General features: G+C 41.8%; 2 protein-coding genes across 6 annotated transcripts; one reads left to right on the top strand and one right to left on the bottom strand.

The window, feature by feature from the left end:
- Positions 1-568: 568 nt before the first annotated feature.
- Positions 569-10,036, bottom strand: LOC118417322 (protein LSM14 homolog B-like). 4 transcript variants are annotated; one of them, XM_035822848.1, is made up of 10 exons: positions 9,782-10,036; positions 8,460-8,626; positions 7,589-7,760; positions 7,057-7,190; positions 6,224-6,350; positions 5,660-5,812; positions 4,377-4,598; positions 3,705-3,888; positions 2,904-3,204; positions 569-2,478 (listed from the first exon to the last, which is right to left on the bottom strand). In XM_035822848.1, exons 1-9 carry the CDS (start codon positions 9,900-9,902, stop codon positions 2,910-2,912), a joined length of 1,575 nt encoding a protein of 524 aa, XP_035678741.1. In that variant the 5' UTR covers positions 9,903-10,036; the 3' UTR covers positions 569-2,478; positions 2,904-2,909. The 4 variants fall into 4 exon arrangements, with proteins under 4 accessions (XP_035678741.1, XP_035678739.1, XP_035678740.1 ...); XM_035822846.1 differs by having other exon boundaries at positions 7,057-7,205; positions 9,782-10,034; XM_035822847.1 differs by having other exon boundaries at positions 4,389-4,598; positions 7,057-7,205; positions 9,782-10,032.
- Positions 10,037-11,671: 1,635 nt separating this feature from the next.
- On the top strand, positions 11,672-21,922 carry LOC118417690 (transcription initiation factor TFIID subunit 4-like). Of its 2 annotated transcripts, none has more exons than XM_035823352.1 (13): positions 11,672-13,483; positions 15,348-15,534; positions 16,559-16,737; positions 17,283-17,372; positions 17,680-17,898; positions 18,331-18,342; positions 18,391-18,542; positions 18,999-19,210; positions 19,563-19,693; positions 20,098-20,223; positions 20,682-20,738; positions 20,919-21,062; positions 21,767-21,922. In XM_035823352.1, exons 1-13 carry the CDS (start codon positions 11,882-11,884, stop codon positions 21,875-21,877), a joined length of 3,222 nt encoding a protein of 1,073 aa, XP_035679245.1. In that variant the 5' UTR covers positions 11,672-11,881; the 3' UTR covers positions 21,878-21,922. The 2 variants fall into 2 exon arrangements, with proteins under 2 accessions (XP_035679245.1, XP_035679244.1); XM_035823351.1 differs by having other exon boundaries at positions 11,674-13,483; positions 16,538-16,737.
- Positions 21,923-22,372: the final 450 nt, after the last annotated feature.

Here is a 22,372-nt window from a genome sequence, read left to right as displayed (position 1 = left end):
ATTTTTCCGACTACTACTATATCTACGCGACTCAACCTCTGCTTGGCGAGTAATGGACAGTCAAGATTGGCCTATTCCAGACATACATGTAACTGTAACCTCTGTTGGTAGCTTTAAAGTGAGACTGGATTAGACAAACATGGATCCAAGTAATCTGTATTCTTGACCTTAAAGTTGAGACATTACTGTATATCGCCTATTATTTGACAATGATTGCTAACAGCAAATCATTACCTCAATGATCATCATTGCTTTTTCCTAACACATTTCAGACTGAAGTTGCTGGGTGGACTGTTATAACACATTGCTTTATTCTTTTATGCATCTGTTGAAAATAGTACTGCTGTTCCACTGCCAAAGCCTGATTATTGAGCAATGACAAATTCAGTACCTGATTGCTATTCCTGATTAAGAGGTTTGACATTATCCTGAAAAAAAAGGTTTTCCGGCATACAATGAGATTCCAGTTTTAATCTTACCATCAGCAGTGAAAAACTTTCAATCTTGCTTCGTTTTACTCTTCCGCAGTTGCATCCTGCACAATAATCATTACAAGAAATGAAACGGATAAATTCGTCAGGCCTTTTAATGTGTGCAACAATGGTATACAGTTTAACATCATTCCCCTGTGCAGCTTATGGTAATGAAGGAATATGGAAAATAAGAATTTGTATGTCTGCATGCAGGCATGTTCAATAATGCTACTAGTAATTCGGCTTTGTTGAAATAATTAACCTGATACGAATCAGTGTCATTTGATGTAAATATACATCACAGCTCACATGGTAGAAATACTGTTCAAAGGCATTTATTTCCATTGCTGCCTCCACTTCATGCTTGACTCCATTCTACATCACGTACAAACTGTATCTCAATGGTTCCATCTGGACACTGATAAATAAAGCTCAGAAATAAGAGAAAAAGGGCTACCATATATGGCTGCAGAGTCAGCGTAGTTCAACACACTATAATATAGCTGAAGTGGTATACAATGAAGCCTCTGAAATTCAACCATGGTTTGGCTATCTTTTGAAGCAAACTTATTTTGTACAGTAAAGCCCAAAATTTGCAAAAAGACAACATAAATTTTACTCTAACATAGGTAATAGTTTACTCTGTGGCATGCAGACTCAACCGTCTTTCTTTCTTTCAAACATGGTGCAAATCCCTCTGTGCATTCTTTTTATTAATACAATTCTACTAATTTCTCCAATAATCTGAAATCTCCCACCAGCGTTCCTCTGTAACATTGCTCCAGACAACCACTTGTAACTAAACATAAGTTCTCCCTCTTCCCATGAGTTATGAAAACAATAGTCAATACATATCTGACTGCAAATCATCAATTTGGATGCACCATTCCTCAATATTTTCAAGTGGTAGGAATCAACGTTGTGATTTCCGTGGTGGGCAAGTCACATTTTTCATGTCCTCCCGAAACTTGCAGTCGACTGGAATGTTCAACTTTGTCAGCTTTCTTGCTCTAACAAAGTGTCATGTTAGAAGGGGGAGGCACTCTGGAATTGTCAACAAACAACGGAAATCCAAATACATCTCCTTTTCCGATCAATCAAACTGTTTCTTTTTCCAGCTTCTCTTCACTGACTGCACACGAGTAAACTCAATTTGACAGTTTTACGTCTGCCTTGCCATGGTCCAAAATCCACTTTTTAACTTCCTTCTGACACAAATCTTAAGTATCTCTGAGAAGATGGTGTCAGTTTCTCTCTCTATTGTGTTCCAGCCTGGTTGGTGATTTTTGATTCTGCTACAAAAAGTACATAGGATATCTGTAGGGGTTGATTTCTTTTGGTCATACCACCGTCCCCTTTCTTCTGCAATTCTAGCTCCTTTACTTCTTTGTCTTTATATCACCACACAGCAAAGTCTGTACTGACAGAAAACATCATTGCATCTTTACGACCATCTAGGTAACAAACTCACAGGTTGACAGTACATAGTGCCTGCCGTGGACTTGCCAATGTAAATATATAGGGGAGGGGTGCAGGATCTTAAAAGGGATAGGACACCAAACATTCTATTGCATGATAGTTTTTAACAAATTTTAAACAAGGTTCCAGGGACTTTTACTTTTAAATGCACAGTACAATTTGACATCTTTTTCATGCTATACCACTTCTATGACCCTGCACCCCTCATAAGACTTTACATTGACCAATACTTAACCTTAAGGCAGCACTTCAACAGTCCACTACAGCCTTACATTTATCACGCTAATCTCGACACAAAGAATGACTTAGGACTTATACTTGTCGGGTTATTCTTGACTGTTGAAGTCCAGCCCAAGGTTTTCGTTTGTGGTAAGCTCCATTGTCTTTTCATCCTTCATCTTCCGAATCCTGCTCCGTTAATAAAGAACGTCCCAGTCTTGAATAGTTTGTAGGTGGTGCTGCTTGCTCAAAGTCCCTGAAGGTGGTGTCAACTGTTCCACAGATGACGATGCTGATGACTTGCTATCTGGAAGGAAGATGTCAGAACAAATCGTCAACATTCTGTTGGACATGACGGAGCGGTGGTCTTAAGGTTAGAGTCATTAATCTACACGTTCTGGGTTTGAATTAATTCCTAGCAGGCCCCAACAATGTGCTCTTGGGAAAGGCAGTTCACACTATTTCCTCACTTGACTCAGGTGATAACAAGTTCCTAGCTTCAGTTAGGTTATCAGATGGAAACTACGGATCCTGTCGGTGACATCAGGAATACCTCAAGCAGGTTACAGATCACACTCAAGAGAAGGAGTACATCCTGGTTTGAGTATCAAACCTTACAGTCCCGTTTTATGCCTAAAGGTGGTTTTGCAAGGTAGACAAAACAATCATACCAGGGTTAAAGCCTTTCAGTATGAGAAAGCTGGAGGGACAGGCATTTGGTAGAGCTGTTACCTGCTGTTATGATGACGCTGTTGTCGGGGGTTTCTTGATTCCTGCTGCCTCGTAGTCAAACTCATAGTCCACCCAGCCCTGCGAGTTTCTGTTCCTGTTTCCGTACGACCGGCCGCCGCCTCTGTTGCCTCCTCCACCACCGCCGCCACGTCCCCTGCCACGGCCGCGCCAGCCTCCGCGATATCCGCCCCTACTGCGGTACCCACGACGGTAGTTCCGTGAGGTTACGCCGAATGTCTCGTGGTTGAGAGAACGCTCCTCCTGCCACGACATTCTGCTGTAGGATGGCAACATACCTTCACTGAGAGGACAAATATCTGGATTAGTGGCATGCTCAAAAATGGGAACAAAGCAATAATTGGAACTTTATAACAACAATACTCTGTCAATTTTCTGAACTCATAAAATAAAAACTACCAAATCAGACAATAAAACTACAATGTAAAATGAGTTAACAACATTTCATTATCAGTTAATACGGATTATATTTCACTGATCTGTATCTACTAATCTAAACCACTTGTCTTATATCTCCAACAATTCATACATCAAACAAAATTTTACCAGGTCCAATACTTTGTTTTACACCCACAAGTCTTTGCTGTACTATAGATCGATCCTGACTGTCTATCACAATTAGGAGTTAAACCAATGAGGGAATGGCAAGTATCAGTTCAACCAATGAGAGAGTGGCTAGGTGTCAGCATTATTATGTTTTTGCTTTGTAACTATGTTTTGACAGGGCTATGGGATTGGCTTATTGATCCTATAACCCAAGTAAACACGAGGCTTTCCTAGTACCTCTTCTTTCCCCTCTCTGATGCCTCACAGGAGATGTTGTCGAAGAAGGACTTTGTCTTGTCGTAGTAGATCTCCTCATCCTCCTCCTCTTGCTGCTGCTCGCTAACCTGGGTCTCGTTCCCGGAGTCGCTCACGTCCTTCTCTTTCTCCTCTGTAGTCCCGTTCACCACCTTGTCCTTGTCAGCTGTTTGGCACAATCAAGCGACGTGTTACTTTCATGGCTTTAAATGGCTCATTCAAGGCAATTCAAATCCTTGAAGTTGGCTCAATACCTAACATTTAGCGGAACTTGCACAGAGACAATTCTATCACTGCTATGAAATCGCAATTCAGAGATCAGAAGTCTAGACAGGAGAGATAAAACATGGAAGAAAGGAAAAAAAAAACAGTCATTCAAAACCTCGAGATTTTCAGGGCTTTCCTTGAAATGGAATAGTTGCCATGAAAAGCTTCACTTTCACACGTCTCAATTGTTTTTACTACTTACTTTTCATAAACTTATATCACTGCTACTCTATTTTCATTTATTTGAAAATGACCTTACAAGATTAACTTCACAAATATATACACTGACAAATGCTCCCACAATTCTCACAGAAAGCAGAGAAAAATGAAAGAAAATAAACCAGGCATGCAGAAAATGCCAGGAAGGAAGGAGTGACCATACCATACTTTTTGTCTTACTTATTTTCAGTTTTTCCTCCATTTCCTTGGACAGGGCATCCTTGTCAAACTGAGCATTGGCACTTTCAAAGTCAAAATCCGTGTCGAACTTGATGGGCTCCCGCGGTCTGTTTTGGCTGCCAGGTCTGTTCTGGTTTGGACCGGATTGTGGCCTGGGGCCGCCGCCTCGGGGGCCGCCCCTCCCACGTGTACGGCCACGCTGCGGAGCACCTGGCAGGGTAAACAAATTTAGATTAACAAAAATAACAGTCATTGTGATCAACACTGTCTTGAATATTCTTTCCTGTTGTTATACTGGGGCTTTGCAGTTAAAAGTTTGACATCTTGTTTCTAATTTTCTGGCTTAGTCGTGTATATTTTTCTATCCTCCAATTCATTCAATGTCATCTTGTAAACTTCAAACAAATTTCATCCCAGCAATTGTCAAAAACTTCGGACAAACCTAGGATTGTACATAAGAAATCTTCCGTGCATGCAGAAAAGTGAGAGCCCATTTCAAGATCATTATGTAGATAATATATAAGAATTGACACACAGCATCTTGTCAATGAAGTTGAATCCTGGTTGATTGATGGAACCATGCTACTTTGATTACATGGCTGGAAGGTGAATCTATGCTTCACCTCACGCACACACAGATTCTACTGACAAATCAGTAGACAGCAATACTTGCAGTTGTGAAGAGAAACATCCAACACACTAGAGACAGTCAACTACAAGACAAGGTCCCACACAAAGACAAAAAGAGGGACCAGCGACTGGTTAGATTTCCGAGGATTACGATGTACAAGGATTAGCAGCGATTTGATAACAAGGACACAACATGTACAGCAGGTAGGAAAATATACTGATTGTAGTTGTAGTTAGAGTTGTGGCTACATGAATGCAGCTGTTCAGAGGTAAAGGGGGACAAGCAATGGTTAAATGTTTCTACAGCAGGACAATTAGCAGTGATTGGACATAGAGGTCAAGATGTACAAGCAGGCAAGCTGTAGAGGGTTGTTGCTACAGGATTGCAGCTGTCCAGAGATAGACCAAGATGAAGACAAGTGAGTGACTTGTTAGATTTTCCTACAGTATGAGAATTGGCAGGCAGGTTCGAGTTTTATGGATCGTTGTTATGAACGCAGTAGTCCAGAGATGGCAATGACAAAAGGCGAGGAGAACTAATGTATCCTGTACAACAGGAGCAAATCACACTCGGTTGGATCAGTAGAGCAGCATGGCTGTTAGAGATCACACATGGCCGGGTGGGTGGAGTGGAGCATTACCCTGTGGAGCCCCGGGCGCACGGAAGGGTTCCCTGTTTTCCCGGACAGTGGCAGAGGCTCCTGGGAAGTGCTGCTGTCGCTGTTCGGCATGCTGGGTAGGTTGTTGGTGGGGGAAGGCAGCGGGGCCACCGCTGACGGCCGTGGGGAGGGGTGCTGGTGTTGATAAAAGTTGTGGTTAAGCTCCCACCATTAGTGCAGGGGTGAGGTGTCCTCCATACACAATGCGCCAATTTAACAACAACATGTACTACTGATATAGACCAATCCTAACCATCCCAATTAGCAGTTCAACCAATGACAACATAGCATTCAGCAGTTCTGCCAATGAGAAAGTGGCTACGTATCTGTCAAACATTGGCATTCATTTGTTTTTATCTTGCATTTCCACATCTTAATGGAGGTGGGCATGGCTATGGGATCAATCTTTCAGCTATTCCATCCCCATTATGCACTCTTAGTCTTGTTGCCCTTGTTTGATTGACAGTGAATATACCTTATATCAGAATACTGTAAGAGCCATAGATAGAAATCACAGGTAGCATATGTTACATGCTGTGGCCTTACCTCTCTGGTTTTGGTTCTGGTTGTTCTGCTGGTTGCGAGGCTGGTTCTGGCGGCTCTGCTGACCCTGCTGTTGTGCAGACCGGTTCTGCTGCTGACCTGGTCCACTGGAGGCCCTCTGGCCGGGAGCCTAAACAAGTTTAAAACTAATTTATAAACAAATCTGTGCAATGAACAGCCCTCTAAGCTATATAACTTATAAGTTATAACTCAGCACAAAACTCTGAAGTATGTTATCAACTTATTACATGTTACAGGCCATTCCTTTCTAAGCTTTCACATATAAAAAAAAGCTGTTTACATGTAATACAAATTTTGGTGCCAAAATGCATATATTTGAATGTTCCGTTTAGATTGACATTTGCAAATAATTTTCAACATATTTGCACCATTTTTTGAAACATTTCTAACATGGTAAACAATGTGAAAGTATGCCCTGTAAAGTCTCTTAGTAAATAAACTCCCAAGCTGCAGAAGATAAAAGACAAAATGTCTGACAACTAAAGCCATGCTGGGTAATGATTTTAAGGTATTCTCCCGACAACTTAGCCTGATTTAATCATACTTCTATATGGCCTGCCCAACATTGCTGGCTGGGGAGGGGCCAGTTACAGCCCGGATAGCAGAGTTTGTGTTACACAGACTAACGACAACAAAGCCTCATTCATATACTGTGAATATTGCTGTGCAGCTTAACAAGGTAGACTCAACTTGTGATGTAGAAAAATGACAAAAAAAAGTGACTTTGTTTCAATGTTTTGATTGTTGAGATTCTGCAATATGTACCTATTTAACACAAGGAATACAGCTCCTCCAGTGGCCTACAATCAACATACCTTCCTGTCTGCCTGTTTCTGCTGTGCATGTTTGTTCTCATCTTTCTTGGCTCCTGGAGCCATGGACTCGGACACCTGGGTACCCTGCTCTACCGTGGGCGACTTGCGCAATGGTGGTGTAGAACCGCGGGAACCTGGGTGGGACCCACCTAGACATCATTCACAAAAGGAAATGTTGCAATTTATGCTCCCACCACCTTACAGCCACAAGTCATCCACCCTTAAACTGATAGTAGTCTTCTTCATCCACTGACAATGTTTCATATCTACTGCTTGAATATAGCAATATAGCTCACATTTACATTATGCGAAGAAATAAATAAAGTTTATTTTCTACTTGGATTCTTAAACTTTTGTACTGGATTAATTTCACAGTAGGACGAAATAAAGAAGTTACTTTGCTGTGTTCTAAATTCATAGTTGAAACAATTTTGTAGCAAAATAGTGGCAAATGCAAAACAATCACAGTTGACAGGTCACTACAAAACCTTGGAAACCAGGACAATGCAGGTTTCACAACATGTAAGCTCACCTGTTGGCATGCCACGATCCCTGTACTGCTGGTTCCATGCAGTATGGGCATAGTTACCATATGGCATCCCTGCACCAAATGGGGTGTAACCCCCTGCACCAATCCCTGGGGGGCCTCCAAACCCTGGTGGCTGGAACCCTGGCTGCTGGGGGGCACCCACAGGGGCAGATTGCTGTAGGAAAAACAGTGGATTTTAAATCCATGTTTTATAGGGGTGGGTACCGGTACAGAAAATTCAGGTCCAGGTCCGGTTCCGACCTGAACCTGGACCAGATTCATTATGTGAAACTTGTGAATGGGCGATACTCAAAACAATGGTCATTTTGCTACAAAGAAATCTCTTTTGTGTAGTATTCGACTCCCACTGGCATTTTGAAAATCCTACAAGGCTAACTACCTCTGTACAATTGACTGTAAAAGTTGGTAAAGATGACTATAGAGTCTACTCTGCTTTGCTCTTGTTATTTGCCTAGACCAGTAACCCTGAAAACGTGCGACTGTCTGGCTGTATAATCAGTTCAATTTCCAATCGGTCCAACATCCGGTCCACAGAATTTTCTCTGGACCGGTCCAATGAGAAAAATCCGTTTTCTATCGGCACACCGTACCCAGCCCAAATGTTTTACTTTTACATTAGTATTGGAAGCACTACATACTTTATCACTAATTTCGTAGTTGTATGCCTGTACTTGGCTCCGTAAGACGATCATAACTTATACTTGTTAAGTTTTATCCAAACAAGGAACTAACTTTTACAAATACAAATGCAGTTGGAAATGACCACTATTAAACCAATTGAAAAAGAAAAGGAAGGTTTCCCCCTAGATTGGAGGAAGTCTCCTTCGCTTGAATGTTCAGAGTTTCTCATTACCTGTACTATGGCTGGGTCCTGTGGTTGGTTGGATTGGGTTGTCTTGGGTGGCTCGCTGACATGCAGATCACTGATGTCGCTGCCGCGGAAGATGATGTACTCGTAAACTTCATCTCTGGGCGCCACGGGGCGGTCCGTCGGACGGTCCTCGGTTCCGTACGAGCGAACTGCCGCCAAGAAATAAAACAAACCTATACTACAACAGTGACAGCAATTTTGTCTCATGTCATTCTCACAACAGTACCTAAAATTGAAGAGCTGACCGAAGACCTAGATTGTAATGCAGTGGTGAGATGCCTGACTGTCATAATGCTGGGGGGTGTAATCTACAGTACCATCTCTTCTTCAGTCAACTTCCATATTCTATCTCCTATACAAACCAAGCACAAAGAGATACTTATCAAAGTGAATTGATGGGTAAATTAAATTCCACTGCATTAGATGATTAGGTACTAAAATTACAAAGACCTGGCATGTCAACACGAGATTGTAACATGTCCTTCACAGATCAGTGAAGTTTTGTAGTATGCAGCAATAACAAGTTTGAATATTAATTATAATTTTGCTACCGTCTTCAGTTGTGAAAACCACGCAAGAATAAGAATATGCCATCTGACAGTTGCATCATTAGCGTTTTCCATGATCATAATTTAGTACATGCCATTATCTAACAACTGGAAACCATAAATACTTGGTATGTCTAGTGTTTATTATTTGGTGTACACAAATACATATAAATAAATACCAAAACATAATTTGAAGTGGGCGCAAACGGATGGTAATTGCTTCAAACTTTGACAACCCAGCCTTGAGAAAGTGCGACGACTTTGCGTTTTGCCTTCCGAAAGTGGCTACCAGTACGGAAATATATAATACATATGATATGCCAACCAAAACAAGAGCAGACCCCTTCTCTGTATGGCCTTGACGGAATTTTTAACCACCACACCACTCTGTCTGCCTTATGACAGTGACACATTTTCTTCAGCTTCTCCACTGTAATACCGTACTCGTGGGCATATATTAGTTCATGACATTGCTGCGTTTTTCCTGATAAAAAATGACACAAAACTGCACTCGTGTTGCTAACTTCGAAAAACGTAAAAAGAAGGCGCTTCAATTTTTTCGCGCGTAGGACGTATCGAGTTACTCTTTGTGCAGAGACGATGAAAACTCATTTGACAAGCCCAACTTACCTCTCTGCACTTAATAATGTTTGAAAAGGCACATTACGAATAATACACCTGCAGACGTTTGTCAAACTGGCCTCTAAATGTGTAGCTGGTAAATTATGTCCTCAATATGAACAACAAAGGCCTTACCTTTCGCGAGGGCGACAGTAGCCTCCTTGGTGTCTATGGTGTATAAGATACCTTCATATCGAATATTAGCCTTCGATATCAGGCTTATCTTGCTGCCGAGATACGGAGTTCCTCCGCTCATGGCGAGATACTTTGCCAATCACCTCAACGACGAGCGATGGCAGGCGATTCTGGGCAGTATCTGTGGCGAAAACTCAGGCAAACCAAAGATGGCGGAAACCCACTGACGAGACGTAGGCGCGCAATGAACTATGGGTATAGCCGTCACCTGTCAGAGACGGCTGAAAAAAATCGCGCCAGATTCTTCTGAAATGAATGACATTTTATTAGATTTTATTTGACCCCAGGTGAAATGGCGACACTAATCAACAAGGACGTAATCAGAAGTAGGGGAAGATGTTAAAGTAACAATATAGTAAACAAGGTAACGAATACGTAAGCGCTTTTCAGGCGTTTTATGAAAAGACAAGTTGGGAAAGCAAAAGTTTTCCATTGCTCAACATTGTCTGGAAATATGGGTAGAGTGCAACAAATACCCGATGTAAATATAATGGTTAATCTTTTCTGGAAAGAATGTGCAATAACCACCTGATGAAAGAAAATAGTTTATCTGTTTTTCTTTCCTTCAATTGTTCTGCTAGGTGCTTTTGTCTAGCTACTAAGATAAACAACTTCATTGAGCCAGTCTCTGACTCTGAGGACGCTTGGCTTCAGCGAGCCAGACTGCGCCATGTGAGAATTTCTGTACAAAATTAGAAAGCTTATCAAGGGAAAAAAAGAGAAGTAGAGGCCCATTTGGAGTAAGGAGGTTCATTCAAAAACCTTCTTGTTAGAAATACGACTTTTTGGATGATCAGACCAAGGACGTCCTTGATCAGACACACCCACAAATAAACACAAGTCACCTGTTTACAACGCTGTAAGGCAGATGGATCGGTCAACCACACTAATGACATACAAAAACAATTTCCATGTAGATGTGTTTTATGCTTTTATTGACATAATTAACGTGTCACATGTATTAATGGTACCGTGAAAATATCACTGGAGCCATCTCACACGTGAGTTCTTTGGCTTCTAAAAAGCATGCTTGGCGATATTAGCCTGTCTCAGATCGGACCGAAGGCTTCGTTTTTCAAATCATTATTTTTGTTGTTGTGATAAGATGAAACAACTATAATCCATTCCATTTGCACCTGACATTCAAGGTGCAAATATATCATGCCGCTGTGCCATGAAAACCCGTGAAAGTCAGTGTTGCGTTACTGCATCAATGCCTAAGAGCTTGTTCCTGTGTCGCAAATGTGGGAATACAGTGCAGTTGATGTCAATATCATACAGTCTTGTCCATAATAATGATTTTTAATCAATTATGCTACGGCACGAGTGTGCTGTTTTGAAGTGGTTTTTGTGACGAAATTCGGGTGTACGTTTAAACGTTTTGTCACCTGCGAGTTCCTGAATAAAACAGGGAGCTGTTAGTAAGATGTAATATTTCCAAGTTTAACGCTCCAATATTGTTTTGATTACGTTAACGTTAGTGCAGTTAGTGCGGTCAAGCGCAGGAAGCTGAAATGGTTTGGCCACATATGCCGACACAACTCCCTCGCTAAAACCATACTACAAGGCATAGTAGCAGGAGGGAGGAAACGAGGTAGGCCAAGGAAGACGTGGCTTGACAATATTAAGACATGGACTGGCCTAAGCACTGAACAGCCCATCAGAGGGGCAGAGGACAGAACGAGATGGGCAAAGATCACTGCTGATGGATGTCGTGGAGCACCTACGACCACTGAGGTTACCGGGCCGTGAGTGAGTGAGTGAGATCCTAGAAACCTTTGAATGTCAAAGTCTATTTTCTAAGCAGGGGCTTCAGTCTGGATTTATTTCGTTGTTGCGTTTGCTTTTGCAGCCTTTTATACTCTTCTATATTTTCCTAGTAGTGGCCGAGAATTCTTTTATTTTCCTCTCTCTATTCACCTCTGCTTGGAGAGTCCTGGACCAAAGCGCGCGTCAAGGGATGTTTTCCCGTGGTGCCTTTCGGCGCACAAATTTGGCGCATGCGTTCTTCAGTTGCACTTTTGGGAGCATCGCAGCAAGATGGCGACTCCTGCCAAGTCGCTGGACGATCTTCTCAACTCAGAGGTCGATGAGAGCGCAGTAAGTGCCTTAGTCGGGTCTCTTGAGTCCCAGTTACTCTCCCAAAGTACTGCCGCATCCACGGGGCAAGTTTCAGGGTCCTCGGCGGACGCTAATCATGTCAATTCTGTGTCGGTGTCTGACGGCACTTCGCAAGGACAAAAACTAGGCTTAGCTAACATGAACCCTAACGTTCACGGCTTGGTAAAATCGGAACTACAGGTGGAAAGTCAGAACTCCATGTTGAGTATAAAACCTCCAGTCCACGCCTTGAACGCAAGTTCTGTGGTGTCTTCAACCTTGGTGAGTTCCGTAGTAGCTAGTAGTGTTTCCAGTGGAAACGTTAGTATGGTTTCAGCATCGAACAGTTTGAACTCGACCGGATCTAACGTTAACGTTATAGGAAACAACATTCCAAACGCCACCATTTCATCAAGTTCTGCTCAACAAGGCCAAGCGCCTTCTAATGCAGGAGCGCCACTGCTTGTAAACACTGCAAGCACTGCTTCCACCGTAAACTCTGCCAGTGTTTCAAATGTGGGAGGATCCATCACTGCCGGTAATGTAGGGGTGGTCCAGAATAATCCCATCGTGTCAATAAATGGAGGGTCGTCAAACTTCCCGCCTAACACAGTGGCAACCACAGCCAGGAGAACTCCTCCAAACAGTTCTGTACCAAACCAGCCTCCACCTTTTTCAGTAAGCGTTGTTCAGCAGCCAAACGGAATGCCGTCGACCGCACACACGACAGGTGCATCCCAAAACAAACCCCTCACCATCACTGTAACAGTGCCCAAACCAACAACACCCACACCAAACATCAACTCGAAAATGACTGTCCGAGAGCAGCTTGCTGCCCAGCATAAGCTGCTTGGTGCGCCAGGTGCAGTACAGCCAGGTGTTGCAAATGCTGGTGCATCTGATCAGGTGCAGGTGAATCCGTCAGGTGTCAACGGCCCGCACGTAGTGAAACAAGAATCAGGTAGCCAACAACCGAGCCTGGCACCAAATATGGTTACTATTGGACAAGGTGGGATACAGCATGGGACGTTGCAGCAGCCCGGTACGCAGCCAGGCACAGTACAACCTGGAACGATACAACAGCAGGCTATACAGCCCCAGGTGACTATACAGCAGAGAACAGCACAGCAACCATTGATAAATGTTGTAACGGCCACAACTATCAGGAATGCTAACCCCGGTTCAGTCACTGTGGTCCCCTCAGCTCCGGGAAATGCACCGCAGACCAGGCTCGTCGCGACCGTGCAGCAACCGTCCACGCACCAGCAACAACCCAACAGACCAACCATCACGTCAACGCCAATGAGAATAACGCCTCAGCAGCCGGCAATCGCACCACGGCCGCCCGGACCAATGACGGCCACTGTCACACTTCCGCCCGGTTTCACGATACCCCAGGGGATGGTTCTCGTGAAGCAGGAGAACGGTAATCTGGCGTTGATGCCGGCGAGCGCGCTACCTGCCAGCTTACAGCCTCGTCCCAATGCCAGCAACGTACCAGGCACTGCAACATTCAAGCTTTCCACAACACAAGGTGTACAGGTATGTAAACTTCAAACACATCTAAATTCCTTTACTTTCATGGTGGTTTTATTTTGTGTTTAAATAGGAGGAAAAAGGAGTTTTTCTTTGTTTCAAATTAGTGTCTGAAACAATTCTGTATAGTAGTAGTCATACAAAGGAGACTAATTTGCAACTTTCATGGATTCATGATATAGAGAAACGAAACGAAAACAGTGAAAACAAAACTGCAACAAAAGTTTCACAATTTACAGTATCTAAATAGTCAGTTTTTGTTGCCATGAATTGAAAAGTAATACTTTATAAATTATATAGAAAGAAATCTAAGAATTGTATGTATACTAGGTATATCTACCAAAATACAAATGTATTAATTTGGTCTTATCTAGATTGTTATTTGTAAATTTCGACTTGAGTGATAGTTTGGCAATTGTACTAGTATTTGAACAGCAATCTTAGAATGAACTTCATATGCTCGTCATAATTCCTTGACTGTGACTGTGTGTGTGAGTGTGATGTTGTGCAATGTTTACTGAATACTACAGGGCTCAGTGAAATTTTCAAAAGGACTTAATTACATCTCAAGGTATAGAAAAGGTTGATACTTTTTTCAAGTAGAAAAAAAGATTCTTTTTACTTAAAATCACATTTGTGCTCGTATAATTTTTCATTATAGGGTTTAGTGACAGTGATAAGTTGCAAATGTCTCCTTGTAAGATTACATACATTGTACTAGTTCAGTAGTTGTACTACTGCAGAATTGATCCAGTTGCAAATCTCAGACAATGCAAGAATCTCCTTTTTCCTAGGCCTTCTACCACCGCAAAACTAAAGTAAATGGATTAGCAGTAGTCTTTACCATTGGTAAACTTGTACATGTGGTCATATTATAAATGGAGTCAGACGTAATGGAGGTCAAGCTCATATTTAGAGAAAGAGCAAATTAAATCAGTACTAACTTACTTGCAAGTTGTTCAGGTTTGGTGCAAGCACAGTGGTCATTTTTATAGGCCAGCTTATCTAACATGAAACAGTGTCCCTGTATTGAGAGAAAATTTGTTTCCTACTACATTATAGTTCCAATACTCAAGTACAAGTTGGTTCAGGTACACACTAAGTAGACACTAATAATTAGTGCAAGCATGTGTATATTTTGCCTGAGGATCATGCAACAAGTTTGTTTACTAACATTTTGATAACTAAAGTTAATGTTTTTTTATTTTTGACATCTCTACCGAAAGAGACTTTTTAGATATGTTGCATAAAGAGGTTAGAGATACATGTATTTACAGTTCCTTTTCAAACCAGGCACGTAGATAACTTAAATCTAGTGGGAAAAAATTATGTTCCAGCAAAAACCTTAACAATAACAGTAAACTTTTTAGGGTCAACCGCTCGTAAGGCACATCAAGGGCGTTATAACTTATATAGAGATAACGTCCTTGTCCCCAAGTTGGGGATATCAAATTTTTGACCTGACATCTGAATGGTGAAAATCAGAACAGGCTTGCTGTATTTCAAACCTTGTAAACAGAATAAGGCTTCAAACAGTTCATTTAAGAATGTGTAGCAAACTTTGTATGATTAGAATAGAATATTACATTTGAATAACAGTGCTAGTGCATTGATGCGTTTTACTGCTTGACTAATACTATTAGTGTGCTGAATAATGGCTGAAATCTTGATTAACAAAAAAAAGGAATCCCAACCAGAATTGGAAATGAAACATCAATTTTCCTAGGCCTTATCACACCCAAAACATCCCAAGTATGTGAAAGAGAAAGTACCTTTTCAGTACATCAGATAGCCAGGCCTGTGTGGTACCAGTGATGACAGGTTCCTGTACCCAGCCTTATCCCTAACACACTCCCTCCACTCTCACCAGCCCGGCGTCAGCACACAAGTCATCACCAGACCAGCGGGCCAGACCCAGCCGGCGCAGATCAAACCGGCCCCGCAGCCGCCGCAGATGGTTCAGACCGCCATCCAGCCGCAGCCGGTGGCCATGGCGCAGCCCAGGATGGTACAGCCCAACCCAGCGACAGGACACATAGCCACCACGATCTTGCCAGGTGAGGACCAACTGTAGTGCACAATCTCAACACAAATAGTTTACAAACCAACTTTTGGTCAATCACTCAATGGTATATCTGTGAATATGATTAGTGCCAGGACAAATGGCCACCACGATCTTGCCAGGTGAGGGCCAACTGTGGCACATAATCTCAACACAAATAGTTTAGAAACCTACTTTTAGAAGTCAGTCATATCTGTGTGAGTGTTACTCTCATTGCATTGCAAAAATATATTTTTTGGAAAACCTTCTCATTGCCCTGTACATTGATATTCCGTTTGTTCTTATCGTACATTCCTGTTTTGAGTAACCAGAGGTACTTGTGAGATCCCCTCAAAAAAAGTGTTGGTAGGGGAATTTCGGCATTACGACTCACTTGCATAGTCAGCTTTGGGGTTGAACCTTGATTGTGGTAACTTAAGAATAATTGTGAAGGGTGATAAGCTTTCAGATAATACATGATAATTTGTAAATAACAGAGAAGTGATTGATTGAGTTTAAGTATATTGCTAGTAGTACAGAGAAGTAAACTATACCACTTGTAAGTTGTATGTTTTATTTGAGTAGGCCGTGCCACGCCGATACTGTGTACATTTTCAAAGCTCTAGAAGTAGAAATTGAGGACAAATTGATTTGCGTCATGTTTTAGTTAGATAAAACTTGGCAACAACTGGTGTAACATATTACCTGGACCGTCTAACATGTCGAAATAGTATGGTGCAGTTGTTTGGTAATATAAACCTGTTCATTGTACTTCAAAAACCATGTTTTACTCCTAATTGCAATTTAAGAAGAACTTTCCAACCAAACATGGCCTTCAGTTTACAGCTTATTTTGTCTGGTATCAGCTGTGGAATTATTTAATTAGTTCTTGACAAGTTGATCAGTCTTTGGTAAGTAACAAGCTTTAGTTTGTGCAAAGCCTCAAGTTCAGTATGAAACCTCTACAAACCTAATACAGACTTTCTGAATAGTACATAACCGGGTTCTTGTACTGCAAGGTACTACTCGTCGTTCCTTAGGTACAGCTGCGGTACCTGTACAGCAACCTGCGCAGTCCAGTCTGACCCTCACACCGGAGGCTATAGAGAACGTGAAGAAGTGTAAGAACTTCCTGACCACCCTGGTGAAGCTGGCCAGCAGTGGGAACCAACCGCCTGAAGTGGTCAAGAACGTCAAGGAACTGGTGCAGAATCTACTGGTGAGCTGTGCTGAACAAATGGCTGAAATTGACAATTTGATTTGTTGTATTGATTTATTGTATTGTTGATTCTTTGTATGGAGTCTTTGTTTTCGATCTGTATGTTTGTTATGTTAGTGTGTGTGTTTGTAGTCATTTGAATACTCTGTCATTAGAGTGGTAGGAAGTGAGTGGGAAGGTAATTGCAATGGCCAGACTTGACGGAGTGGCAGGAAATAGAGTTCAGAGGTAGTAGAACTAATCATTAGTCAGGGAAGATAATCAATGGAAGAGACTGCTAATTCACAGGGAAAGTATTGTCTTTAGTTTGTTTGTTTTCCTATGTTTTCTCAGATGTACATTTTACATATATTAGTCATGTGTACTGAAGAGTGACTTGTTTTGCTTGTACATAAGGAAATAAAAAAGACTCTAAAGATAAACTCTTAATATTCCATGGAGGTGCAAGCTGTTTGATTTTCTGTTTTGACTTAAATGATTGTGTTAGAGACTCTTGTTGTCATATCATTCCTGCAAGTTGTAACTGTGTCTGTTCCCCTCCCCAGGATGCTAAGATAGAGCCCGAGGAGTTCACCCTCAAACTGCAGACCGAGCTGAAGTCCTCCCCACAGCCATACTTAGTTCCCTTTCTGAAGGTTGGTACTGAGTTTGGTTCTATGAACGTTCTCTGATATTGGAAAAAAAGTCTCCAGATTCCAGACAATGGACCAATCCTATTGCCCTACCCACCTCCATTCAGTTTTGTAGAAATGCGAATTAAACAAAAAAAATGCAAATGCAAATGCAAATACAAATACAAATCTCTCTCAGAAACCGATTATTGTCATGGTATGATTTGCTGAACTGCTAATTGTGATGTACAGAAAGAATCAGTCTATGACTTATTGTTACCTTATGGAGGTAGCCCATTATTCCACTAATAAGTCATTGTCCACTCTGTAGAAAAGTCTACCGTACGTCCGACAAGCACTGGCAAAAGGGGGTGCGATAGGCGGTATGCAGATTCCTCCTCAGACCTCGTCCATTGCACAAGCTCCGGTTGCCACAACGACATCGTTCGTGACGTCCACGTCCAGCCGCCAGTCGGTGGTGGTGACCACACAGAGCCAACACCCGCCCAACGTCAGACAACAGGCAGCCATCAAGATTGCTCAGATGACGGTCAGTCACAACCTTGACTTAGGCAACACCATTAAGGTCTTCCTATCAAGAACTTTGTTTATCCAAACACACAAGATTGTGATAAGTAATAAACATGTCATGGGCGTGTATTTTTTTGTGCTATCATGGCCATACTGATAGGTGCAATATGATTATATTGACAGTATGATCTGGGCATCTCAGACCTGGTGCAAACTTGGGGAAAAAAGGTTGCCTTCATGAAATCTGAGTGGTCAGGAAGGTTGAACAAATGACTGAACACAAAGATATAGCAAACAATACATTCTTCATTTTTATCCTTTCACATTTTCTTCTTGGACTTTCGAAGACCTTGCTCATTCAATTAGCAATTTTGTGATATATTTGCTCATTTTGCAGCAGTATGATTTATAGTATATGTCATCACTAACATTTCTTTGTTTTGTTGTACAGGCCCTCCAACAGGCCCAGCTCAAAGCCATGGGTCATTCCACCACCCAGGCCGCTAACCAGGCCCAGCTCAAAGCCATGGGTCATTCCACCACCCAGGCCGCTAACCACCAGCAGCGGCCAGTCCTGGTCACCACCCAACAGAAGGGTGGGGTCATGAGGTTTTTACCAGGGACACCCCAGTCAACTCACAAGGTGAAAGAATCTCCATCAAGGTGAGTAACAATCTTCATCAATGTTGGAACTACAGTATACAGTGTTGCAAAGATTTGTACATCTTTATGTTAGAACATTTAGTACCCCTCAAAGCAATTTGCATATGTGGGACTCTGGGCAATCAGCCTGGCTGTTAAATTATTTGTGTTTTTTAATAATTGGTGGTAAAGTCTACTGTCAATGATAGCCTTTTACACTTGACCAGCTTGGTACCTAAGTTGCAATGTGTTATCAAGGTATACACAGGGTTTGTTGTATTGTAGTCTCAATAGAATTGATGGTTTCTTTTGGTTGTTTGGTTAATGTTGAATCAGAATTTTGTTTGTTTCCTATGATATCTTCTCTTAAACAACATTTGGAAACTATAGACAAGTTATGATCCTTGTATGTGCAAACAAAATGCTGCAAAAAATTTTGGAAGTGCAGTACAATGTTATGTTGTTGTTTTCCTCCAGACCACAGGCCAGACATCCAGGAGGACACGCTGCCTTCTCCAGGGACGATGATGACATCAATGACGTGGCCTCCATGGCTGGGGTCAACCTCTCGGAAGAGAGCGCCCGTATCCTAGCAACCAACTCAGAGCTGGTGGCCACGGAGCTGAGGTCGTGTAAAGACGAGACCTTCCTGACGTCCGCTCCACTGAGGAAAAGAATACTAGAAATTGGTCAGTCATCTTTCCTTTACTTTTTACCAGAATTTTTTGCTACTATTGGAATACTGTAAATGCTTTTAGTTTTAGATTCGCGGTTGAAACAATGCGGAAGCACGTAACAATAATTAGAAAAAAATATTTAGTGTCATAATGTCACGGTATAAGGTAGTCACAAAAAGGACAAACCCACTGTAAAAGTTGCAAGATTTACAGTAGATAAATAAGAAATCGGTCAGCAGTGCTGTTATCATTGTTATTATCATAATTTCCATTTATGGTTTTGAATTTGACTTTTAAGACAACTAAGTGGTTGATAACTTTTTGTCATGAAATATTTCATTGTTTCACCTCCGTACTCTTACAGCAAGAAAACACGGTTTAGAAGATGCGAGTCCTGATGTAGTGAGTCTGGTGTCACATGCAGCAGAGGAGAGATTACGCAACTTGTTAGAGAAACTCACCGTCATAGTCAGACATAGGATGGAGGCTTACAAGGTCAGTGGAAAACCTGATCATATGTATTGTGTTAAATCCCCCTTTTGTGCGTACACAAAATATAGTTTGGCTCGTGAATTGCTTGTATTCGTCAATAATCAGTGGCAAAGTCAACTGTCAACAACTACTAGACTCCATTTGAATATTGACAAGCATGGTACCTCAGTTGCAATATGGTCACAGGCATATCAAGTTGATAGATACAATAGAATTATCACGGTTTCAGATGGATGTTTGATCAACTTTGCATTAGAATTCCATCTGTTGCTTATAATTCCTTTTCTGACACAACTACATGAAAACTATATACAGGGTCCTTAAATGTTTACATGCTCTAATGTAGATACGTTCTGGATAGGGGCTATTATTTTATAACACAAATGTTTTATTTTTGCTCCCTATAGGATGACTCTAGGTACGAGGTGACAGGCCAGGTGAGACAACAGGTGAAGTTTCTTGAGGAGTTGGACAGACTGGAGAAGAAACGGCACGACGAGCAGGAGAGAGAGATGCTTCTCAGAGCAGCTAAGGTACAGGAAATCTCCTGGTTATTGTGTTTATAAATCAGCTGAAGTATTCTTTGTTGACTGATTCAGCAAGTACCTAAGAGTTTACTTAACTTCTTGCAAAGCAGTGACATACAATACTGTGAATACTTTTAAGTTAATGTGATTTAATCTTGCGGTTGGGAGAAAAGGGAATGTTCACAGGTGTCTTGCACAGTGGTCACCGGGAAAACCGCAACCGTCTTTCAAGAATTACAGTGCTAGGTCTGCCATAGAAAGAATGTGAAAAAATTCTTATTTCAGTTGACATCTTGGATGAATAGAAGACTTGAAAGAATGGAAAATATTGTTGTCACAATTAGCCTGGATACCATACCCCAACCTCAAATATCTTTCGTGCACGATAGATACTAGAGATCGGGATGGGGTTTGGTAACCAGGCTATGTCACAATGTGTTAAAATGAGTTATTTTTCCTTTCAGAGTCGATCCAGACAAGAAGACCCTGAGCAGCTCAAATTAAAACAAAAGGCCAAAGAGGTGAGATGGAGCTCCTGAGATGTCTGAACAATGTTTATTACTGTAACTAAGTGTTTCTAATGATATTTTTATGAAAATATGGTTTCGTAATTGAAAAAAATGTGCTATTTGTCACAAATCTGTTAGTCATAAAACGAACAGAGAAGTTAAATTTCTAAAAATGTTACATGATGTCAACAGCTGCAACAGCAGGAACTGGAGAAGATCAGGAACCAGGAGGCCAACATGACTGCACTCATGGCCATCGGCCCCCGTAAGAAAAGAAAAGTGGACTCTCCCGGACCTGGCAGCTCCTCCTCCTTCACACCTGGAGCTTCTGTGCAGGTAGGTGCCGGCTCTCGTGACGTCCATCTTCCCGAAACTTTCCTTTTTCCTTTGGAAGTTACGAAAAAAAGTGAAAGTGATGTGGAACCAGTTAAGCTTCCTGAAGCGCTAACCTTTCACTGAATGTGACAGAGGATTCAGATGCTATGTGCAGTATTTACAGGTTCGTTGCACTGGGAAATTCCCTTAGGTATTTTGGACAAGTACAGTGAACAGTGCACAACAGCTCAACGTCCTGTCCTAAGGACTGCAACCCTTTACGTTAATGTGCATGTTGGGTGAGCGACAGCAGCTGGGATTTGAACTAACGACCTCTTGGTCCAGAGGTAGGGTCACTAACACTTGAAATACGTACTCTACTGATGATGGAGGGGGGGATGGCTAGTAGCATAGATATTCTTTTTACAGAAGATGCACATACAGGGCTCAAAATTCTGGGTGGATGTGCACTCTGGTGCACCCCAAATTGGTTCTGTGCACCCAATTTGTTTCTGTGGGTGCACGGGTGCATCCAAATACTTTTGTAGGTTTATGAATGTAAAGATATCGAAGTCTAATAGTACCAAATTTTTTGGTGCACCCAATTTTTTAGCTTGGGTGAAACAGTGCGCCTAATCCCAAAAATAAATTTTGAGCCCTGACATAGAAATGACAAACATCATCTACTATTCACTTTGATTGACCATGTTTTTCTGTGTGTGTAGCCTGTGCGGCCGCGGACCAAGCGAGCCAACCTCAGGGACCTGATCTTCCTGCTGGAACAGGAGAAGGAGACGTGTAAATCCAACATGCTCTACAAAGCCTATCTCAAATAACAAACACTGACAGGGACCACTGTCTCTAGTTCATCACTCTCAAAATAAAACTAACACTAGCAGAGGTCGGGAGGAGTGGACAGCATGTATTCTTATGTTGAGGATGCAAAATTTCTGCTGACCACTGACTGCTGACTCGTTTGATTGACACTTGTGTATTGACCAATCACCTTGCTTTTTTTTCACTTGTCTACATCAGGAACAGCTCAAATAATGTGTAAGGGAGGGACCATTGGTTGAAGTTGTTTGGCAATATGCTGAAGTGTAAAGGAAAAAAGCAGAAATAGTATACGGTAGGGAATACCGCATCATTCTCTTGTCAAAATATTGACTGATATGGTTTTCTTAGCCTAGCTGAAAGCATTGTATATTTTCAAGATGATGTGTTTCTTCTGCCATGTCTTTGTCGATTCGTTTCATTACCATCAACTATGGTGAAATGCATTTCTCATGGCTTTTGGTTGATTTTTTCCAAAGTTATATTAGGGGTTATTG

This window comes from Branchiostoma floridae, chromosome 6 (assembly GCF_000003815.2).
Source record: "Branchiostoma floridae strain S238N-H82 chromosome 6, Bfl_VNyyK, whole genome shotgun sequence".
NCBI lineage: Eukaryota > Metazoa > Chordata > Leptocardii > Amphioxiformes > Branchiostomatidae > Branchiostoma > Branchiostoma floridae.
Note: the sequence above shows the minus strand (reverse complement) of the source record. Positions and strands in the feature narration are given on the sequence as shown.

Coding starts and splice junctions, on each gene's coding strand:
- LOC118417322 (XM_035822846.1), bottom strand. CDS start 9,902: ATGAGCGGAGGAACTCCGTATCTCGGCAGCAAGATAAGCCTGATATCG. Junction 7,206..7,588: donor GGATCGTGGCATGCCAACAG/GTGAGCTTACAT, acceptor AATGATGTCTAG/GTGGGTCCCACCCAGGTTCC. Junction 3,205..3,704: donor TCAGAGAGGGGAAAGAAGAG/GTACTAGGAAAG, acceptor TTGTCCTCTCAG/TGAAGGTATGTTGCCATCCT.
- LOC118417690 (XM_035823351.1), top strand. CDS start 11,882: ATGGCGACTCCTGCCAAGTCGCTGGACGATCTTCTCAACTCAGAGGTC. Junction 18,543..18,998: donor GTGAAAGAATCTCCATCAAG/GTGAGTAACAAT, acceptor GTTTTCCTCCAG/ACCACAGGCCAGACATCCAG. Junction 20,739..20,918: donor TAAAACAAAAGGCCAAAGAG/GTGAGATGGAGC, acceptor TGATGTCAACAG/CTGCAACAGCAGGAACTGGA.